This window comes from Meriones unguiculatus, chromosome 11 (assembly GCF_030254825.1).
Source record: "Meriones unguiculatus strain TT.TT164.6M chromosome 11, Bangor_MerUng_6.1, whole genome shotgun sequence".
In the NCBI taxonomy this organism is placed as follows: Eukaryota; Metazoa; Chordata; class Mammalia; order Rodentia; family Muridae; genus Meriones; species Meriones unguiculatus.
Genome location: NC_083359.1, coordinates 33,823,597 through 33,840,530, shown reverse-complemented (window position 1 = coordinate 33,840,530; position 16,934 = coordinate 33,823,597). Strand labels below are relative to the sequence as shown.

At 47.5% G+C, this 16,934-nt stretch overlaps 1 protein-coding gene across 1 annotated transcript in view; it reads right to left on the bottom strand.

Annotated features, from left to right (window-relative positions):
* The window catches only part of Wwc1 (WW and C2 domain containing 1), a 142,034-nt gene that overhangs the window by 28,054 nt on the left and 97,046 nt on the right, over positions 1 to 16,934 (bottom strand). The window contains exons 9-13 of the mRNA XM_021631511.2: positions 13,882 to 14,124; positions 7,382 to 7,471; positions 5,936 to 6,471; positions 1,586 to 1,694; positions 1,103 to 1,183 (exon numbers count right to left, since the gene is read on the bottom strand). Coding sequence (XP_021487186.1) covers positions 1,103 to 1,183; positions 1,586 to 1,694; positions 5,936 to 6,471; positions 7,382 to 7,471; positions 13,882 to 14,124 — 1,059 coding nt within the window. The remainder of the gene's footprint in view (positions 1 to 1,102; positions 1,184 to 1,585; positions 1,695 to 5,935; positions 6,472 to 7,381; positions 7,472 to 13,881; positions 14,125 to 16,934) is intronic.

Here is a 16,934-nt window from a genome sequence, read left to right as displayed (position 1 = left end):
ACAGGTCCAGAACTGGCAGCCATCTGAATTTTTATTTGCTTGTCTATTTTTGAAACAAAATCCTGCTATATAGCCTGGAACTTGCTATGGAAGTCAGGCTGTCCTCAAACTCATAGAGATCAGCCTGCCTATTCCTCCTAAGTGCTGGGGCTAAAGATGTATACCACCATGCTTGGCTTGTTTTTATTTTAAAGACATATATGTTTAATATACGTACGTGTGTGTGTGTGTGTGTGTGTGTGTGTGTGTGTGTGTAAGTGTAGTGCTGGCAGCTGCCAGGAACATCAATCCCCTATAGCTAGAATTCCAGGCTGTTGTCACCCATGTGTATATGCTGGGAGCCAAACATGAGTCTTCTACAAGAGCAGCGTAACTGGTGACTCTTAACCACGGAGTCGTCTCTCCAGCCCCTTTTTAGTTTTTTAAGTTTTAAATGTTATTTTATTTATTTATTGTTATTATTACAGAGAGTGAATATGTGTGCAGGTATGCATATGCCACAGGGCACAGGAGGTCAGAGGACAACTTTTGGAAGTCAGTTCTGTCTTCCCCGCTGTGGGTTCTGGGGACTGAACGCAGGCTTTCATGGTAAGTGCTTTTACTGGGTAAGCCATCCAAATGGTCCGCTCATTTCCATTTTAAAGAGGTGGCAGAAGTTAGTGTGAAATTTTCCGACATTTTAAATGTTTGCAGAAGAAAATGTGGAAGTCATCCCCCAGGAAGGAAAACCAGCAGCAGCAGCAATGCACACGTCAGCCAGAGCTGGGCTGTGGCCCCCAGGGTCAACCTGAACTAGGGACACAGGAGTGTGGATGGGGACAGAAAGACAACCACCATAAGAGTAGATACTACACGTAGACACTACACAAACAGGAAGCCCATGTCCTTTGCTATCGTCCAGCTCAGTACCCATCACAGGGGCTCAGTATCCGTCACAAGAAACTCAGCATTCCTCATCTATAGTGAAGGGCCAAGTAGCCCTCTATTCAAGAGCCCACCAAGGCTAGCGGGTCCTGCTTCTTCCTTGGATAGCCAAGAAGGTACAATATTGTCAATGAAGAAGAGGTCAAGGTCTCCGTCCTTAACCCCCCCCATCACTTACTTCAGGGCAATTTGAACCCGAGTGGCACCCACAGCTTCCGATTCATCACTGTCAAATGCAGCAGCTTCAGAGGTGCCCAGTCTAAAAGACACCAGCAGAAGGGGTTAGCTTCCTGCCCACGAACAAAAGCTTTTTTGTTTTTGGACTCAGGATTCTTGCTGTGAGGCTGTTGGCTGTGTGCTCAGTGTTCCTCTGGGTCCTCATTTTCCTAGGTGCTTGGTACTCCTCTCTAGGATGCACCCCCTTTTTCTAGCATCTATTTCCGTGATGTACATTTTGCAGTTTTACCCCAGAACCTGTATTTGCCCTAGGAGCCTTGGACACCATATGAGTCTTCGCTGCCTGCATGTTGGGCTTGGCTCCAAAGAGGGTTGCCAGGGGAAAGGCTAGGTCACTGGGGCCCTACCTCATCCTGTGGAATATGGGCTTGAACATCCAGAGCTCACAGGCTCCCCAGGAACAGAACAACACCTGGGAACCCACCTCTGCACAGAAGCCTCGTACACACCGCTGTCCCCAGCCACTGACTCATCAGACACTGCAGCGGATACACAGGCCACTTTCAGGCCACACCCTGGGGCCGCACTGGCAGCTGTATGAGAGGGGAAGACAAAAGAGGGAAAGTCAAGTTCAGAAACCGCACAATGCTACCCCACTCACCTGATGGTCCCAGCGAACTCCAATACCTCTGAATAGTCAAGTAAGGTCCTTGGCTTGAGAAGGGAAGGGGTCATGTGTGAGTTTATATCTGTGATAGCTATTCTTGGTTGTCAGCCTGACCACATCTGGACTGAACTAAAACCCAAGTGGCCAGGCACATCTGTGTGGGATTTTTTCCCCCTTCATTAAAATATTTGAGCTTGGAAGATCCACTTCTAATCCTGATCTTTGGGGTAGGTAACCTTTAATCCAGATATTTTAAGGTAAGAAGACCCACCTTTAGTCTGGACCATGCCTTCTGTTGGCAGCCTATATAAAGTCACGGGAAAAGAAAGCTCTCTCTCTCTCTCTCTCTCTCTCTCTCTCTCTCTCTCTCTCTCTGTCTCTCTCTGCCTGCTTGTTCTCACTTTCCTGGCAAGTCCATTCCTTCACCGGCATTATAGTCTGCTTACTAGGGATCCTGGGGTATAGTGAAGAGCAGCTGAGACATCCAGCGTCATGGACAATTACTTTCATAGGGGTATTGCAGGCACTGAATGAGGAAAAAGTCCATAGGTCAGATTAGAGACTACTAATTCCACTGCATGATGCTCAAGGTGTGTGTGTGTGTGTGTGTGCGTGTGTGTGTGTGCATGTTATGCATACATGTTCAGTCCAGAGGTTAACTCAAGTGGTGTTCCTTAGGAGCCACATCTATTGTTTTTTGAGACAGGGCTTCTCATCCCAAGACTTGGTAGGATAGATCAGTTGGGCAGCAAGCTGCAGGGATCCACTGTCTCTGCTGCCCCAGTGCTGGGATTATAAGCTCACACTAGCAATACTGGCTTCTTTTCTTTTCTCAGTGTGAATTCTGGGAGTTGAACTCAGGTCCTCATGTTTGTAAGGCAAAAACTTACTTTACTAGCTCCCCAGGCCGGCCTGTTTTTAGTTTTTAAGACTGGGTTTTGGTATGCAGCCCAGGCTAGCTTCAAACACCTGATCTTCCTGTCTGAGCCTCTGCAGTGTTGGGGTTAGAAGCCAGAGTCACTGTGTCCAGAGAGTAGTGTTGGGGGTTGGTCTGATGCTTGTATCTTGATGCTAATTACTGGCCCTCAAGATCTGGTTACACCTATCCTTGTTGTATAAATCTGCCCAAGACATTATTTATGATTGGCTAATAAAAAAAGCCTGTACCTGGGCAGGACAGAAAGATGTGGGCGTGGCTAAGGATCCCAGGCTTTGGGAACAGGAGAATCACAGGAAGCAGACAGATATATCGGAAGGGAGGAGGAAGGAGGACACCATGATGGGTTATTGAGGAGAAGGAACCCACGTATGTGGGCTGGGAAAGAGGACTCCAAGAATGTCATGGGGCTAGAAGATATGAGATAGCATAGGTGAACTATCTACCCAGCCCAAGATAAATAAGGTAATTATAAAATCTAACAGGTGTCTGTGTCTTATTGATTATGATAGTGGGTTAAATACCATAGCTCTAATAATGATAATAATACACAATATGTAGCCCAATACCATTTTTATTTTCAATAAAAGAGTAGTATGGTTTTCTAGGTCCTCCCTACATACCTGGGACAAATTAACAGCCTCTGCATCTTAAGGAGAGCGAGGGAGGATGCAGCTACAGTCAGCTCCTCCTTCTTCCTCCCTCTCTACCCCTGGCAGAGGTCATAAATGGGGTGTCTGCACATGGTAAACATTTCCTCCATGCCCAAGTAATGACAGTGTGTGGTATGCGGGGGCCCACTACCAGGTACTGAGCTACAAAAGTGAAGAAGTCACACCTTACTACCCACAAAGGCCAACTGCAGGCATTTTACCTTACAGCCAAATACCCCTAAGCCCTCAGGGGTCCTGGGGGCAATGGAGATGACAGGGGTCTTGATACATGGTGATGCACAGAGACTGGGGGGCAGGCTGCGGGAGACAGGCCAGTGGTGAGGAGAGCCTGGGACACATCAGGTGACAGAGATGATGCAAAAAGCTTCCCCAGCCTTGTGCTGTACCCGCTGAGCCCAGGGAGGCTTCCCACCTTCAGCCCCACACACCTCCACCCTCCGCTAAACCACTTAAGGAGATTAATTTGTCTGCTGACTGAACGGCGGCAGTAATCTCATAACCTGCTTAGCTTTGGAGCTCTGCCTGGCACTGCTCACAGCGTGGGGGGGGGGAGCTTGCCGGAGACGGCGTGGAAGAAACGCGTCCCTCACCTTGTGCTATCTCTAGCCCAAGGGCCTCAAGCTTGCTGTTGGGAGGGGTGGCTGAGGGGGAAGGGCATGTTTCTTCCCAGGTTGTGGTTTGAGTGTGAGTGTCCTGATGTAGCCCTGAATCCTTAACAACAACAACAACAACAAAATACTTCTTAAGCCATGGGAGCACCCCCTACCCTCTGGGAAAATCTGCTGAAGCTTGCCACGTGCAGTAGTAGGAGGCTTGTTTTTATTTCTGTTTGAGAGAACTCAGAGATCCCCTTCCTGATGAGGGAACCCCAGGGATCTCTCAGCCATTCTTTAAAGCAATGGCTGACACTCAGAGCCTTTAGTTAACTCGGAAACTTCCGTCCCCTACCGCCAGCTCCTATGCATGGACAGGCAATTCAAAGCACAGAAACCACACTACTGCACATGCTAAAAAAACCTCACACTTTACAGAGGTGTGTGAGGTTCAAATGGGTAAACACAGGCAGCAGGACTTGAACCTCGTATGCCTTGACCCAAACACAAAAGCCAATGCTATTGTTGCTGGGACACCGAGGGTGCTAGGTGGAGCCCCCAGAGAGCTTAATGAGTATTCTGCTATACTGTCATGTCCAGGGGAGGCTAGCAAGTACCAGGAGAGTCCCATATTTGGGGGACAATGAGCTACTTCCAATCCTAATGATGAGGCATGGCAAAAAAAGATGCTGGGCTCTGAGATCAGAAAGACCCTTCCTTATTTGTTGTGAGGGCAACCATGGTGAAGGGATGTTACCTCTCAGAACCTCTGTTTCCTCATCCATGAAATGGGCAGAGAAAAAACAACCTTTTTTTAAAAATGTAAGTGTGAAGAACTGCAATTTCTTATGTAAGGACTGCTACGGTTTTCCTTCTAATGAACCTAGGTTGTCATTTTAGCAGCGGTACCCAATCTGAGGATCCTCATTTGAATCCTAACCAATTCCAGGATATTCTTTTTGATCTCACGAAGAAGTGCAAGTCATTCCCTGGTTTCCCAAGTCATGTGGGTCCTTGCTATAATTAGTATAAAATCCACATCTCACTACCAGGTCCCGTGTGCTCAGGATGTTGCTGCTGAGTCGGAACATCTCTGCCCCAGTTCACTACAGTGGTCCCAAAGATTGTCCTCCTTTCCTCCCCCCCTTTAAATTAAATTAATTATTGTGTATGTATGCATATGTGAACACATGAATATGCCACAGTGTACATATGGAGGTTAGAGAACAAATCTGGGGAGTCAGTACTCTCCTTTGACTGTGGGTCCCGGGTATCGAACTCAGGTTGTCAAGCTTGTACAGAAAACACCTTCGCCCACTCACCAGCTCATGTATTTTGTATTTTGAGATAAGACTGCAGCTTCCAACCAAATCGGCTATATAGCGGAGAATGATTTTGCCCTCCTAATCTTTATGCTTCCTCTTCCTAAATGCTGGGATTTTAGACCAATGCTGCCACAACTTCTTGTCCTCACCCTCCCTCCCTCATCAATTAAGCCTATCTCCATTCTGTGCCGGCCTTCTCACCTCCATCCAAATGCTCAAACACATATCCTGCTGTCTTCGCTTTACATGCTTTTTGTCTGCTATGTATCTACTGCTTGTGGCTCCAGCTGAACCCAAGCTCTGCAAGAGCAGGGAGGGGCTTTGTCTATCATCAACACTGATCCTCAGCAACTAAGTTTGCCATACGACGTATCTCTGGAAAGCTTAGATGAATTAATCCATGTATACTCAACTAGCCCAGGATCTGGGATTCATTTTAGGAGGCACGAAATATCTGCTGAATGAAATCCACCACAAGCAAAACAAAACCCTAACCCAGGACCTAGCATATTCTGCATCTGTCAGTATCTACTGAATAAATAATGAACCACATAAAGACACAGCTGTGGACAGTAGACAGGCATGATCGAAGGAGTCCCCTGCCTCCTGGTTCCCCGTGGGGACTCTGTGCTCCTTACCTTGGCCCAATGGCTTGCCCTCAGGTCCTGGTTCTTCCAGCTGGTATCTTCCCCCGGTGCTGCTGCTGAGGCTCAGGTCACAAAGAGTGGCACTCAGCTCTGTGTCTTCAAACTCCAGGGGGGTGAGGAAGGCATCTCCAGCCAGGAGGGGGTCAGCGATGAGAGGGGAGCAGGGAGGGGATGGTGAGGAGAGAGACGAGCGTGGCGACAGGGACGTCATGGATTTTGGAGTGCCAGAGAGGGAGCGCAGGGCCTGCAGACGGCTGCCTCCCTCTGCCTTCTGGGTCTTGGCCACTTCATCCTCATGAATGGTGGTGATGCAGCCTGAGGGCCGGAAGCCCGTGGCACCCTCCAGGAACAGCAGCTCCACCTTGCTCTGGAGCTCCGAGTCCAGCTGCTCGAATGGGTCGTAATAGAGGTCGGTGAAGCTGGCTGAGGTGGAGGAGTCCAGGCTAGAGGCAGCCAGGGAGCCTCGGCTGGACGTAAGTGACCCAGGGCTGCTGCCTGAAGACAGTGACTGCATGCTACCTGAGAGGCTGGGGACAGGGAGAGGAGGAAAGAGATAACACAGCGTGAGTTGGCCGCTGGGAACTCCACCAGGCTTTGGTGGGCACACTTGGTACACATCAATCTTCCTAGCCCTCTGGACTGCCTAAGCTGGACCGTGCACCCAAAGTCACTAAGGAGAAAACAAAGCCATGTACTCAAAGGAGGAGGGCTGGGATGTGGACTCAGGAGTCTCTTGCTTTGTAGGTCAGGCTGGCCTCAAACTCTTGATGCTCCTGTCTGAGGCTCTGAGTGCTGGGTGTTACAGTTGGAAGCCACACACTGGCCTCTACTTTTTCCTTCTATCTCTGTTTCTCATTGGCCACCTAAAATATGTACTAAAATATTTCTTTTGTTTGTTTTCTTTTATGGATTAATGATTGATTACTATGTAGACCAGCCTGGCCTTGAACTCACAGAGATCTGTCTGCCTCTGCCTTTCAAGTGCTGCCACCACATCTAGCCTCAATTCACTTTTTTATTTAACTTAAAAGGAGACCTCATGTCCTGATTGTCAACTGAAAGGTTGCTATTGCTATAAACAGGAAGAAACCACCCTTGGTGGGGACTGGGGGAAGAGAGGAGGATTTAACAAAATGCTACCATGAAGTTCCAGTACCATATTTCAGTCCTCAAGGCATGAGCTTATGGAAGCCTATGACAGACATGCTGTACAAGCGGGCTGGCAGGCAGGAGTGGTAACGCTTTCAGACACATGGGCATGTTCCTGGGGCCATCTCTGTGTGCACAGTCCTAAGCGATCAAACATGCTGTGGCCAGCCACCTTGGCCAAGCCCAGCATATAAACACTGTCTATGCAATGTCTTCCCTCAAGCCGAGAAGGACTGGTGAAAAGCAGCATGGCCGTCCCCAAGGGGACAGTCACCACCCACCACTCACCTCTTCAGCTGACAGTGCAGAGTAGCCACCTGACGAGTGGCTTCCTCCAGTTCTCTCACCAGCTGATTCCTCTTGCTGTTCAACTTCAACCTGAAAAGAGAGAAGGCATGACAGCGATACCCCAGAGGGATGCAGTGCTCCAGTTCCCCTCATGATCTCCAAAAAGGAAAACCAGGCCTGTGCCCTAATAGAGGGACACGCCGACCCAAAGGCGCGTGCACAGGAACTGTGTAGAAGCAGCCTACTGTGGTGTTATGGAGAAAAAGAGCCTCCTTACATAGGGCATCTATAGTAACTGTGAAGCCACCTGCCACACATCAGGGACTTAGCTAAGGACACACTGCATTGATTTGGTCCACAATGATGGGTAGATGCGAAGAATGACTTTTAACAGTTTTACAAAGAAGGACGTTGAGTCTTTTAGCTACATACTTTACTCAAAATTATGGAATTAGTGGAAAAATTAGTTTTCCCACCAAACTACCATTTCCTTCCTCTCTTCCTTCCATCTCCCCCTTTCAATTGCTATCTCCTTTCTTTCTCTCCCTCCTTTTTTTTTTTTTTTCAATCAACTAATATTTGCTGACTACCCAGGTTACACTGGATGCTTGTCCCTGGCACCAGGTACACAGCAATGAGGGAAAGAGAACTCATTGCCACTCTTATAGAGGATAGAAGGTGGAAGAAAACAGGCATCTAATTAGCAACAAAGTGTAGCAAGGTCCAGAAAAAAAAAAAAAAAGAAAGAAAGAAAGAAAGAAAGAAAGAAAGAAAGAAAGAAAGAAAGAAAGAAAGAAAGAAAGAAAGAAACAGAGGAAGGAATCCCTAATTTAGACTGAGCAAATGGCTTCATGGCCAAGATTTCTGACACCCACTCTTGTCTGTGTCTTCCTGGGTTCCCAGGCTCAAAGCTAGAGCACTTTCCCAGGTTCCCTTACATGTGGCTGTGGCACATGAGCAAATTCTAGCCAATGGGCTATGAGCAGAATCCATGTGCCTCAGGCGGAACTGGTTAAGGAAAGTCTTCCTCAGTTTCTTGTGGCCTTAAAGGGGAGGTGGAAAGGCTGTGGGCTCTTCAACAAAGGGAGGAGGGATGCCAGTTACTGGGAATGCTAAGATATTATAAGGATAAGAAATAAACTTCAATAGTGTTTATCCACACAGCTTTCTTCCAGCAGATGGATCTCCAAACTAACAGCGGAATTGAAGTGGCTCAGTAGACAAAGGGAGTTGGCCAGGAAGGGTTACTCTTTTCCTAGATGAAGTGGCTGAGATCATTCACTCTGCTGAGGGGTCCAGATAATAAATTTTCATGTTGGGGAGACACATTTATCCTCTCTGACACCCTGCTGGAGAAGGAACTGACTGACCCTGGCTCCCTGGACTCAGGAAGAAATCAAGAGCTCAGCCAGCCCAGCCTGAGGCCTAAGGGCAAGGGCTGGTTTTCACAAAAAATCTAAGCAAATGAGGCCATCTCTCTACCACAACAGCCAGGCCTCTAGCAAATGAGAGCAGAGGTGACCTTAGATGCGGCTCGAGATCACAGAGGGTATGTTGGGCTTGTTACTGGGCAAGTGAACCTGTGAAATTACCAACAAGACAACAAGAGCAGTAGGCTGACTAGCCTTGGCATGATTCTTGGCCAACTAAATCTCTAGAGCTTTCTTTCCAGATTCTTGCCTGGGGCTGATAGGGACAGAAAGCAAACTGGCAGATGGGGCCTGTAATGAACAAACCTCAGAGTTCTCAAAGGAACAAATGAGGTTGTGGAATGTCCCATCCCTCTGTAAGGACAACAATCATAAAGGAGGCATAAGTCAGGGGTCAAGCAGTGGAGCTCAGCCAGGTGCATGGCCTATAAACCTAACACTCAGAGGGACAGAGGCAGGCAGATTTCTGTGAGTTTGAGGCCAGCCTGGTCTACAAAGCGAGTTCAGGACAGCCAAGGCTACCCAGAGAAATCCTCAGGACAGCCAAGGCTACCCAGAGAAATCCTGTATCGGGGCGGGGGGGGGAGATGGAGCTCATGGTTTCTATAGAGCAAGCTAGAGTATAGTAGGAGTAAATGCATGTTCCCACTGAGCAAGATGGTGAGGGAGCTGTTGTCAGACTCACTTGATTTCCTGAGCACAGCAAGGGTAGCCACAGACAGTAACACGCAGGTGCTGTGGTCCCCTCCCAGGAGCAGCAGGCTTAGCAGGCCAGATGGTATGTGAGTGACATGCTCAGCACATGCTGGGAGACTGTGAATACATCAGTCTCAGAAACAGGCAGAAGAGCCAGGGGTTGGGGCCTGATGCAGCCTGGCACTGGGGTGCTGGTTAAAAATGCAATAGCCTGGGCTGCATCTCAGGCCTGAAGAATTGGTCCCTAGTGGGAGGTCATGGTACCCCCGATCTAACAAGCATCCTGTGTGACTGCACACCATCTCTGATGTGTGACTGAGAGTAAGGCAGGGGGAAGGTAAAGAATGTGAAGGCAAGCCAGGTGCAGCGGCGCATGCCTGTAATCCCAGCACTCAGGGAGACAGAGGCAGGCAGACCTCTATGAGTTTGAGGCCAGCCTGATCTACAAAGCAAGTCTAGGACAGCCAAGGAAACACAGAGAAAACAAGAATGTGAAGGCAGTTCTGAAGGAGAAAGAAAAGAGGGAGGGAGAAGAAAGGAGAAATATATTAAAAAAGGGCAAGGGGAGCTGAAAGGGAAAGAAGAGAAAGGGACACACACACACACGTGCACATGGTCACATGAGAGAGACAAAGAGAAACAGAGAGAATGAGACAGACAGAGACAGGAAACAGGAATCTAGAGGCCCAGTAGTGAGTGCAGACAGGGCTCAGAATCGAGCAGCTATAGGTTCGTTAGCACCTTTCCCACCATTCCTGTGGCTTCTCTCCTCAGACCCCTCTTAGGGCACATATAGCTTCTTGCCCCTGTGCTCACTGCCTTCCTGACTACTGCATTCATTCCCCCAAGGACCTTGTCTTCCAGGACCTCTCTGTGGCCTGATCAGTGGAAGAGTGGAGAGTCTAGACACCCTAGACTAGTCTGTGGATTCACTGCTCCATCGAAGCTTCTGGACCTTTGAAATATGAGGTTGAAAGCAATGTTGAAAGGCTTTCTCAGTGCCTAAAGTGAGTGTGAGGGTAATATTTGTGATTGAGTAATCACAAGTATGGGGGCTCCTAATCCCAGCTCTGTCCCTGGATGATGTCAAGTGATCCTCAGTTTCCTCATCTGTAAAACAGGGGTTGCTCTTAAGTTACTAGACACAATATAGGTTTTGGCATACACAGGACACCTTAGGGATGCCTGAAGGAACCTCTAGTTCTAGTTTTAGGAAAAGACAAAGTTCACAGTAATGAAACATCTCAATTCCCAATCTCATCCAGTGCCTGCTTGCATATTTCTGATATTCAGTGCCTTCACCTTCTTTTTTTCTCTATGAGGCAAATGAAACCCGAACTGGTCAATGGTCTTCTCGGGGTTAGCATGTATAAGTTGTCTCTCTTGACCCAGCAAAAATCCAGCAGGGCTATGATCCGTGCATTCCCTCCAGCTTCTGTCACAGAAGATGATGGACAGCCAAAGGCTTCCAGGGACAGTCACTAGGTCTAGTTGCATTTGAGAGTCCAGGTACTGGCACAGAAGTCCCATAAAAACCTGCCCATATAGCCCAGGCTACCCACCAACTTATACTTTCAACAAACACTGAAGGCACAGGACATATACACAGAATCCTTATCCTGAAAGGGTACAGTTCCAGGAAAATCAGCATAGTACCTTCAGGCAAGTGCTTCTGAGGGCTATAAAACAACAATTATTTAAGATCCACTGTTCTCCTTCTTATACTGAATTGGTGATGGGTCAGAGCTGGCCAGCCATTCCTGCCAGTAGAGGATGGAAGGAAACTGAAGAGATTCTAGATGTCCCTGTTAGTAGTTTTGGATCATGTGCTTGGCCAGAAAAGACTGGTTCAGTTAGCAACCAGGGGATTCTTTGAGGGCCTGAGGGGCTGGGCAGAGGCTGAACAGCCATCAGATACTAGTGAAAATGGAACTTACTCAGTTGCTAGGATGCTACTGTGAGCCAGAGTGCTTTAGAGGTCCAGGACAGCAGAGCTGTGTATATACAGAGCACACACAGGTACCTGCACTCCCAGACTGCTTCTCCTGAGGCGCAGGCATGTTTCCCTGCTTTACAAACAAGGCTTGTGCCTGGCATTGCTGGGAAAAGGAATCTCCTCGTTTATCCCTGCTCCTGAACAATTGCACACATTTGAAAATCGCTGTGTGGGTGGGTAGGTGCATATACACTTGTACAAATATTATTAAATCATAAAAAAAAAAGAATGAAAAACTGTCATTTGGAGTAAGATAGATGGATCTGGAAGATGTCCCGTTAAATGAAATAAACTGGGTACAGATAAACACTGCATGTTCTCATTTTAGAAGCTACAAAAATCAATCTCACAGGAGCAGAGAAAATAACTGTGGTCACTGGGAAGGCTAGAGGGAGGTTGGATAATGAGTCCCAAAATACATTCACATGGGGGAAATTAGTTAGTGTTCTACCTTGCAGTGGGGCCAACTTGCAATGTATTTCAAAACAGGAAGGAGAATCTGAAAGCTACTAATACAGACATGATAAATGTTGACAGCAGAAATACCAATTATCCTGGTGTCATCATTACTCACGGTAGACATATGCTGAAATATCACCCTGCTTTGTAAATATTTACAAGCACTATTTATGTTAATATAAAAAATTATATTTTTATATTTTTATAAGGGGGAAGTGGGGAGACTCTTTGCTTAATGTGTGCTAAGGACAAAATGGAAATAATCAGAAGAGGCTAGCAAGTATCAGAAAAGTATTCCCACCCTTTCCTCCTCCCTATTTTGTTCTTATTCTCTCTTGCTCTCACACACATTCTCCCTCACTCTTTCCTGCACTAGACAATCTATTTCCAATGGTCCCAGAAGCTGGAAGGTCTGAGGTCAAGTTTCTAGCAGGTTTGGTTGCTGGGGAGGAGTCCCTTTGCAGCTGTCGTGGTTTAAATGAGATAGGCTCATCTATTTGGATATTTGTCTCTGAACTAAAGGAGCTGTCTGGGGACATTTAGGAGATGTGCTATGGGAAGTGTGTCACTGGGGCCAAGAAGTGAGAGCTTAGGCTTTGCCCTGTTTGTGGTTTGTTCTCACTACTCTCAGCTTGTGTTTCAAGGCATGAGCTCTCAGCTCGCTGCTCAGCCACTTGCCTCATGCTCGTCTGTCAGGGTCATCTGTAACCCCCTGGAACCATAAGCCAAAATGAACTCTTTCTTCTATAAGTCATTGTGGTCACACTTTTTTCTCACAGTAAAAGAAAAGTAACCAGTACGTTGATTCACTGACAGCAGCCTTCCCATTTTGACAGGTCTACAGCTAGGCAGGCCTCAAGCATTTCCACCACCTGCTTGGCCCATAAGGATTCCAATCTTCAACCCCCATGAACACTGCTGGTCTTTACATTTCAACTCCTCAGAATGTGCTGAAATCCACTTGGTAGGTCATGAAGAAGAAAAAGAAACAGCCATGTATCCTTGATATGGCTCCAGAAAGCTCCATAGACACCAAAGCACTCAGATCTTAGAGACTGCAATATAACACCTGTATGTTGCATATACATGTTATCCTGTGTACTCAGTTTTTCCTTTCCTTCCTCAATGTAGGTCCTGGGGATTAAACTCAGCTTGTCAGACTTGGTGGCAAGCACCTTTACCTTCTAAGTGATCTTACCTACCCTACTGTATGCTTTAAAGTCACCTCTATACATTGCATCCCAATCTAATGTTAAGTGCTAAAAAATTAACTGTTAGTATAAGGCATCAAGTATTAATGTTTTTTTGTTATATTAATTTTTAATCTCCTCTTCAAACATTGTCAATCTGTGATTGGTATCAGGATATGGATCCCATGGGTACCAAATGCTGATGTAACAGAAGAGAAATCATCAATAGACTGCCCCCCTCCCATAACACACACACGTGCGCACACACATGCACAGACACAGAGTGATTTTCTTGGGAGCAGGAATAAGTTTCCTCTGTGATGTCGGGCACAAGCCTCGCTTATAAAGCAGAGATGCTCAGCTCACTGTGTGAAATGTGTGAGAGTCTGCTCACCTTAGTCACAACACTGGAAAACCACTACCCCAGGTGATAAAGTACTACAGGGCTTTCTTCAAGGAGCAGAGACCTTTCTGAGAGCCTGCACCTGCACGGATGTTTGGTACTGTGCTTCCTGTGTTCTAGGGTCCTGGTGCATGGCGATGTAAATCCTCTTTTGTGACGTACACCTCTGGAAAGCTGTGACATCTCTTAACAGAGGGGCCCACCTGGCTGCTCAGGTACCCCAGCAGGACTCCTCACTGCTGGCTTGTGCTGGGCTGACAGGTCAGATTGGCATGTTCTGCATCTTCCCTGGGCCCGTGGGACACATGCCCTCACCCTAGACCCACCTCTCAGTCAGCGCCTTGCTCTGAGTATCCCGGGCTGCCTGAAGGTCCTTCTCCAGTCGCCTCCGGGCCATCTCTAGCTGCTCCACCTCCCCCTGGGTCCATTTCCGGGGGCTGATGAAGCGCATCTCCTTCAGTAGTTCCTCCTTCTCGTTGATGAGGATCAGCCGGTCCCTCTCAGAGTCTAGCACCCCAGGCCAGGCCTCACTGTCAAGTTTGGCCAGCTGGATCTTGAGGTTGGCGATCCTGGAAGTTGAGAAGGTATGATAGATGAGAAATGGCATTGTAGGAGCTGGGAAGCAGGTGGTTTTTCTAAGGACATGAAGTACCAGGATCCAGGACATCCACAGAGTAGACTTTACGAGTTACTGTTTTTCTCTTGATAAGGTCCCAGCCTGGTGCAGTACAGACTGGACACCATGGCAGGCAACAACTTCTTACCATGAGTTCTAGGACCCTGGGTGGAGCGCTCACATCTCTGAAGGGAATTAGATCTCCTTCTCAGGGTGGCGGTGGCACGGTATTTGACACATAGTAAGCCCTCGTTCAATGTTTCTCTGCTTCTGCTATCACTGGTTGGACTACTTACTAGGTAGTCAACACTGGGAAAATGCCCTGAGCCTTGGAGATGGGAGAAGCAATTACTTATCCCCCAGAATGGGTATGAAAACCAGTGATGATATATGTCAAGCCTGTGTGTACACCTGGTACTGAATAATCAGCAGGGGGAATTCAATGGCCTGGGGTTACCCAGGTGCTGTCAGCTCTGAGGGTGGTAGTGGTGCTGTGAGAACAGTCATAAACTCACAGTTCAGGGACACAGAGTTAGGAGTTTTGGCCTTGTCTTTTATGACGAAAAGAATCATTTATTGGGGGGGGGGCAGTCATTTGAGGTGATGGGGACATTCAGGGGCCCTGTGGTATGGCATGTGCTTTCACCTTATCTAGACCTTGGGTTTGATTCTCAGCAGCAACAATGAAAATCCTTTTGGTATCACAGCTTCTAGCACAATGCCTGGTCTGTGGCAGGTACTTACTGAATATTAAGGAAAGTAAGAAAGTAGTCTTGAATCTTAACTTTCCCAAAACCCAGTATTCCCATCTGTAAGGTGGGGATAATGATGGTACCCTGAGCCAGCCCACGAGCACCACACGAGACGTTTGCAAAAAGAACTCTGTATATTGCCAAGTGTTCTACAGATATTGGATATTACCCTCATGTGACATAAAGAGTTTTGCTATAAACCTCCATAAGCAACCGCAGCACTATCTTTTAGGATCTGGCCTCCGCAAAGTGCTCTAATGTTAAGTGTACATTAAGTTAACATTAATGTACAGGTACAAAAGACTTATTGATCTCATTGGACAGGTGCCCTATGGCTCACCCAAGCTTAAAAGTCACCACACAGGGCCAGTCCTCATGAGTTCAGGCTTACATGAAACGTGGACAAACTTTCCTTACCAAAACACTATTGGATCAGAGACAACTTGTGACATGTAGCCAAAGTTCTAGATAGACAAACCCATGTTGCTCTTCCTCCAACCAAGCGTCCCAGCAGGAATTCTGAGTTAATTATTCAATTTCATATTCATGTACATAGCAACTGAGGAGTATGTTTGTGGTTGCTGACAGTCAGTTTAAAGGCTAGACTGCTATGGTACGCTCTGGTGGAACTCTAATACAAGCAGGGCACTGAGGAGTGACTGATGGCTTTCTGGATGTGCTTTCATTCCAGGGAGCCCTTCCCATGCCACGATACTTTAAACTTTAGGTCACCCAACCCTGGGAGAATCAGCTGTAACTACCAGTCTCTCCCTCAGACATGCAAAGGGGTCAAACCCTGGCAAGCCCTGGTCAAGAGAGGTGTCCATGAGTTACTGCTCTAACTCGTCCATTCTTTAAGACCTGTGGCCTTCTGCTTTCTCATCTCATAAGGTGCTGTCTTTTCTACCAACTCTAGCTTTAGGTTGTAATGAGACATTTAATGGTTCAATCCCAGGTGGGACATTTCACTCCTTCAGTCTCTCTGGGACTGATTACCTAAGACAGGCATTGCTTCAGGTTGGAAGAGATCAGAGGTTCAGGGAGAAGAGGCACAAATACACCAATGCTGATGTCTTGCTGGGCCGGTAGGGAAAGCGGAAACATCGCACCCACGACAGGTTTCTTCTCACCTCCCCATTACCCAATTCCTTTTTTGTTAGTTTCATAACTAGTCCCGAGGAAATGATATACCCTCTGGTCACTTGGTGAGCTGACCTCAGTGGCCAGCCCAGCCTGACCACATGACCCAAGCCTGGACCTTCTGAGAGTTGTAATTCCCCTATCCTCTACTGGCCCAGCAACAATGACAGGCCACTCAGAACTACCAGTGACTCTTCAGACCCAGTATTTATCAAAATTATCAGGAACACCACATGGGAGGCTGAGGCAGGAGGGTGACGATTTTGAGACCAGTCCGAGATTCATAGGAAGACCTTGTCTCAAAAACTGAAAACACAAACACACACCACCTCTCAAAACAGATAAACAAAATCACCAAATAAAACATCCATCTGTTGGAATAGAAAGGTAGCCCTCCTGCTGAGGTTGGAAACCTGGAAGTTTGTGGGCTTAGACCTGCTGGAGATCCATCTTGCCGTTTTGACGGGAAAGCCTGGTGGAGGATGAAGCCAACACAGAGCAAGCATGGAAGAGAAGGCGACTAAATTTAAGCTGCTCTATCCACAGGCACCCTGGATCTAGCTAAGCGTAAAGCCGAAGTCCCCTGCTGGGGGAGGCCTGGGTTAGACTGCTGGCTTCCTTTTTCTTTAATTTCTTTTGTATCTACTCAACTTCTGACACTACCACAAAAGGCTGTGCTGATCATTGGGAATCGGCAGAGTCCCAGGCTGGGCACCACAGTGTGGTAGCTGGCCCCACCGGGACACTTCCTAGACCAGCAGCTTGGTACGGAAAGCAATCGATATCACGAAGCTTAGTCAACAAAGTACCCATTCAGTTCTTTCCATCAAGACTGGTGCAGGATGCAGAAACAATATCACAGACTCAAAGC